The sequence below is a fragment of the Stegastes partitus genome, unplaced genomic scaffold (assembly GCF_000690725.1).
Source record: "Stegastes partitus isolate 25-593 unplaced genomic scaffold, Stegastes_partitus-1.0.2 Scaffold382, whole genome shotgun sequence".
Taxonomy (NCBI): Eukaryota; Metazoa; Chordata; class Actinopteri; family Pomacentridae; genus Stegastes; species Stegastes partitus.
This window is the reverse complement of record NW_007578113.1, coordinates 30,343-36,571: the sequence shown is the minus strand read 5'-3', so window position 1 is coordinate 36,571 and position 6,229 is coordinate 30,343. Positions and strand designations below refer to the sequence as shown.

At 41.9% G+C, this 6,229-nt stretch overlaps 1 protein-coding gene across 1 annotated transcript in view; it reads right to left on the bottom strand.

Annotated features, from left to right (window-relative positions):
- Window positions 1–3,388: 3,388 nt before the first annotated feature.
- Window positions 3,389–6,229, bottom strand: part of LOC103359557 (uncharacterized) — a 5,841-nt gene continuing 3,000 nt past the window's right edge. The window contains exon 2 of the mRNA XM_008284952.1: window positions 3,389–4,494. Coding sequence (XP_008283174.1) covers window positions 3,815–4,494 — 680 coding nt within the window. The 3' untranslated portion in view covers window positions 3,389–3,814. The remainder of the gene's footprint in view (window positions 4,495–6,229) is intronic.

The window sequence follows — 6,229 nt, the reverse complement described above, 5'->3', positions numbered from 1 at the left end:
AAGAATCGGACACACTAGATCACATTACACACTCCAAAAAATAATCAAACATCCAACTGGAGCATGTCAGCACTGTGGCAAAGAAGAAACAGTTCAGCATGAGCTGCTGGAATGGCAGCAATATGAAGAAGAAAAGAAAAAACTCAAAGCAAAGTTGCAAAAAATCAAATTAGAACCAACAGTGCAGAACCTCCTTGGGGGAACAGGTACAGAAATATTAAGTGATCTAATTGAGTATGTCAAAAACAGAAATTCTGATAAGGATTTAGTTTGTTGGGGTTTTTTTTCCTTCTTTCTGACAATGTTGCTTCATACTCCAGTCTGGTAGGTGGCGGTAATGCACCTGAATGTTGGATGCAAAATCAATAGAAGAAGAAGAAGCAGGGTCTGGAGAAGGCTAACCAGCCAGCTACCACAGATACCATGCCACTCCTCTCCCTTTACAGAGTCCACATGGGTTCCACCACAACACAAGATGGCACAAACCCCAGGAGTCATAACACAAGGTAAACTGAATAATTAAGAATTACCTCCGCATTCTTCAGGAAAACCTTAAATCATCACCCAGAAGCTTAGGTCCTGGATGCAGTTGGGTGTTCCAACAAGATATTGATCCTGAAAACACATCAAACATGGTGAAGAAATGGCTAAATCAAGCTAGAATTAAGGTTTTACACTGGTCTCCCCAAAGTCCTGACTTTAACCCCATTGAGAACTGGTGGACTGTGCTGAAGAGACAAGTCTGTGTCAGAACGCCAACAAATTTAGCTGAACTGCACCAATTCTGTCAAGAGGAGCCTTCAAAGACACAACCAGGAGCTTGTAGGCCACTATCAAAAGTTAAAACAAAGCAAAAATGGCCATTTAACCAAATATTAGCACTGCTGTATGTATATTTTTGACCCAGCAGATTTTGTCATATGTTCCAGAAGGTCTAAGATATATTTATAAAAATAAATAAATAAATAAATGTGACAAAGACGGAATCATTCAACCATCACAGAAAGTTCAGAGTGATAAGAGTCATTGGAAACTCAAGACTGCCATGTTGCACATGCGCTTTGTAAACTTTTGTTCACAACTGTTGAAGGTTTGGATCTCTACTCCCTCCACCAGGGCCTTTCTGTGTAGAGCTTGTATGAGTTTCCTTGTGCCTGCAAAGGTTTTCACAGAGTGCTTCCTCACACAGTCCGTAGGCATGCTCGGCTAATTGTGAACTCAAAATTGGCCTTATTGAGCGTTAGCATACATGGTTGTCTGTCGGTCTGTGTTATCCCTGTGATGGACCGGCAACTTTTCCAGACTGTATGCTGCCCTTTCTCTTTAGTCAGCTGGGATAGGCCCTGCACAGGATGAAGCAGTGTGTAGGAAATGGATGGATCGGCAATTTCCTTATTGACATGACACGGCAGTTTGTCTCCAGGTGTTTTCTTTCAGTTACGTGCCGTGTGTCACATGTGGGACAGCTTCCATTTATGCCATTCTTATCACTGAACCATGCACTTTGGTGACTCAGTTCCCAACATAACTCCAGCTTACCTCAGCCTGAGCAAAGGTCTAATCAGCGTAGATAGAGACTTTAATACAAGTGATAGTTGGGTGTGTATGATATTTAATGACTGGTAATGAGATAATGACTCTGATGATTGAAACACTAGCTTGTTTGCTCAATGAAAGGCTGTGAATTAATCAGCGTACTCCAGTCTGCATTTGTTCTCTGAAGGTTTAATAAGGAACAACTGATTTTGATGCATAGAAAACCGATTTATTTTCATGATATATGATGTATGATATCATCAAAGTGAAGTTGGGTAACTTTGTTGTCGCTCTACACCACCTGTTATCCCTCTAATTTTATGATCCAACCACTAATTGCATGTAGTTTTTTAAAAGACTCTAGGTTTTCCAGTCGCTCATAAGGGTTTACGACTTGATTCACACACCTCCCAGGGGTAAAATCTAATTTTTCCTGCTCTTTTGTCTTTGTATTTAATTTTTAGATTAGCACTTCTAAATTACCTGGGAATTACCTGCCATAATCTCCAGATAGCAGCAGCATGTAACAAAGCCTGATTAGACTGCCAGCTCTAATCTATTAATTACAGGAAAACCACAGTGAATCTCTGTTTTCCTTTTTTTTTTGGTTGTTGTTTTTTTTTGTTTTTTGCACAGATGAGTGAAGTGCCTTAAGGCTTCCAACGAGAATGTTAGTGCATGTTAATGGACGGCATTAGCTTCACTGCAGGAAGCCCATTTGTGAGGATTTGTGCATCACAGGTTACAAATCAACTTTAAGCTGGGAGGTGCTGCATAAATCTTAAGGTTATTGCTGTGTGAGCTCATGCTGGAACCTTCTGAGACTTGCAGTTATTATGGTTTGCATTCACTGTCATGCACTTTAAATGCCTGGCTGGTCTGGGGTGATTTTTCCAGTATGATGGCTGCTGTAGATTATTTGTATTATTGTTGTTTTTGCTTATTTTATGTGTTTTTAAAGCGTCTGTATGCACTGCACTGTACCACAAATTGCCCCTCAGAGGACATTTAAGTTTTCTAAGTCTTAAAAGAACTGCTGACCCAATATAAACTACAGCAGTCAGCATGGTGGAAGCAGCTGAGCCTGCCAGGCTGTGATGCATCGCTCCTCATTAAGCACAACTTGAATTTTATGCAAAATCTTTACTCTTACTAAGTCCACCTCACATTTATATAACATCTGATGGTGACATATCAGCAGCTGTCAGCATCCCTGACTTTCAAGTATCTGGACAGCAGGAAGAATCTTGTGCAAACTCAAGCAAAAATAATATAAACTTGCCTGTTTGCTGTGTTATATTTAAATCTAAAACTAAAACAGAATTTACATTGTGCTGTTCAAATCATACTGGACAGCAGCGTTAACATGCGTACACACATGGGCAGCAAAATTAGAGTCATAACTACATTAAGTGGCACCGAAATTAGATTCATAATTTGATAAAGTTGCAGAGATTTTGTTCCAGGAAATTCAATTCTAACGTTCCTGTTAGGGTTACAGAATTTGTGGGGTGGATTAGATTATATTGGTAAGTGTGTATGATTTCAGGTTTTAGATTTTCATTTCTTTTGGGCGTGCATCGCAACACTTTAGACATCTTTGCTGTCACTCTGGTTTGATTGTATAAATTCTGCTTTGTTATGATAAATGATAAATACACTAAATTGTCCTTTTCTCACATCAGAAGTGTGTCCATCTTTAATGTAGCAGCACAAATATGGCTCCTCATCTTGGTGTCTGTGGTCAGAATTGCTGCTTTTATTAAGTGTGTCAGACCTAAACCTGACTAAACTATGTGAAAGGAAACTTTTGCATTTATTCTGCTCCAACCATGATGTTGCAAACCACATGTACTTCTGAAAATCCAACTTTTATTCATGACTTCAGGGAAGTAAACAAGTAAATTGCATCAAAACAAATGAAAAGAAAGAGGCTGGTGCTTGCCAATGAGTGAAATCAAAGCAGCAACAAATATAATCTAATACTGGATTGCAGCTTGCTTTAACATATTAAACACTTTATGTACAAACTCCCAGCTGTAATTTCAATAAAACAGATTTGAATGAATGACAGTGCAGTACTGAAGTCTAACAGCAGATGGCATATGAAAGCAGCAAACTGTAAGGCATCCTTTCATTAAGCAAGTCAACAAAGCATTGTGTAAAAATAGCACTGATATAGTGAATTGCACTTGTTTTGTCACCTCTATACATGTGTAAACAGTGGTGTGAGGAAAAGAAGCGAAAACAGGAAGCTGAGCGCTACGTTTACTAGTTTTCATTGCAGGTGAGGGTTGTCTGACTCTGAAATCCTCAGCACCGGGGAGCTGAAGTTGGATGAGCAGGGCACTAAGTTCTGGGTGCTCAGGTAGCTGATTTTATTGCGGTTGTCTTCTGAGCTTGCCTCCAGACTTGCTTCCAGTGAGTCGGGCCCTCGGGGCGGCCGGCCGGGCTGCGGCGGCGGCACCAGGCCGTGCAGGAGGCTGTTCCCCAGGTGGGAGTTGCATCGGGCCAAGTTGTCGGTCAGATGCTGCATGTAAACCTCCTCCAGCTGCTTCTCCAGCAGCCCGTTCAGCACGGAGTTAGACATGGGCTCCAAGCCGGATCCGGGCAGGTCCAGGCTGATGTTCACGCTGGCCCCCATCACCAGATAACCCTGGTCCGGTATGGATGACCCTGCATCGCCTGGTGGCTCCTGCAGGGCTGCAGGTTCTGGGTAAATGTCCGGGATGGGGCAATGGATGTAAGGATCGTGCTGGATGAGGGTGTTTCTCAGAGGGTTTTGGGAGATGCGGCCTGAATCAGCCACCTGCAGGTCTGGATACTGTTCCAGGAGGCTGCAGTCTTCTATACAAACAGCGTGCAGGGTGTTGGCAGGTGAACTTCCAGGGATGGAGAGGCCGACAGAACCGTGGAGCAGCTGGGCGTCAGTGGAGTCAAGCTCTTCTGGGTTTGGCCCTGATTACAGAAAAGAAACGGGTTATTTCAATGTTAGGAGTTTAATTTTGTTTTCCTTTGACGTTTTTCCTTCGTGAATCTTTCACACTAAAAATAAGACAGTGCCGACTGATGTTTTCAACCCTGTGTTATTTCTAATATACACACGTGGACAAAATAGTTGGTACTCCTCGTTTAATGAAAGAAAAACCCACAGAAATAACTTGAATATGACAAAAGTAATAATAAATAAAAATTCTATGAAAATTAAGCAATGAAAATCAGACATTGCTTTTGAACCGTGGTTTTAAAAATAAACTCATGAAACAGGCCTGGACAAAATGATGGTACCCTGAGAAAAGACGACTTGAAGAAGAGACATGTTCAATCAAGGTGTGTCCTCTAATTAGCATCACAGGCGTCTACAAACTTGTAATCAGTCAGTCGGCCTATTTATAGGGTTACAAGTAGTCACTGTGCTGTTTGGTGACATGGTGTGGACCACACTGAACATGGACCAGAGGAAGCCAAGGAGAGAGTTGTCTCAGGAGATTAGAAAGAAAGTTATAGACAAGCATGTTAAAGGTAAAGGCTATAAGACCATCTCCAAGCAGCTTGATGTTCCTGTGACTACAGCTGCATGTATTATTCAGAAATTTAAGATCCATGGGACTGTAGCCAACCTCCCTGGACGTGGCCGCAGGAGGAAAACTGATGACAAATCGAATAGACGGATAATACGAACGGTAACAAAAGAGCCCAGAACAACCTGTAAAGACATTAAAGGTGAACTCCAAGGTCAAGGTACATCAGGGTCAGATCGCACCATCCGTCGTTGTTTGAGCCAAAGTGGACTTCATGGGAGACGACCAAGGAGGACACCATTGTTGAAAACTAATCATAACAAAGCCAGACTGGAATTTGCCAAACTGCATGTTGACAAACCACAAAGCTTCTGGGAGAACGTCCTCTGGACAGACGAGACCAAACTGGAACTTTTTGGCTCATCAGCTCTATGTTCACAGAAAAATGAAGCATATCAAGAAAAGAACACTGTCCCTACTGTGAAACATGGAGGAGGCTTTGATATGTTCTGGGGCTGCTTTGCTGCATCTGACACAGGGTGTCTTGAATCTGCCCAGCGTCAAAAAGCTTGGTCTCAGTCGCAGGTCATGGGTCTTGCAACAGGATAATGACCCAAAACACAGAGCAGCTAAAAACACCCAAGAATGGCTACAAGGAAAACATTGGACCATTCTGAAGTGGCCTTCTATGAGCCCTGATCTAGATCCTATTGAACATCTGTGGAAGGAGCTGAAACATGCCGTCTGGAGAAGGCACCCTTCAAACCTGAGACACTTGGAGCAGTCTGCTCATGAGGAGTGGACCAGAACACCTGCTGAGAGGTGCACAAGTCTCATTGACAGTAACAGAAACCGTCTGATTGCAGTGATCGCCTCAAAAGGTTGTGCAACAAAATATTACGTTAAGGGTACCATCATTTTTGTCCAGGCCTGTTTCATGAGTTAATATTTTTTTTTAATAATTCCGTTAAACCACAGTTCAAAAGCAATGTCTGATCTTCATTGCTTAATTTTCATAGAATTTTTATTTATTATTGCTTTTGTCAGATTCATGTAATTTCTGTGACCGTTGTGGGTTTTTCTTTCATTAACTGAGGGGTACCAACTATTTTGTCCACGTGTGTTTACCTTGTTGCACACTGTTAGACTCAGGAAGCTCAAGTTTTGTCATA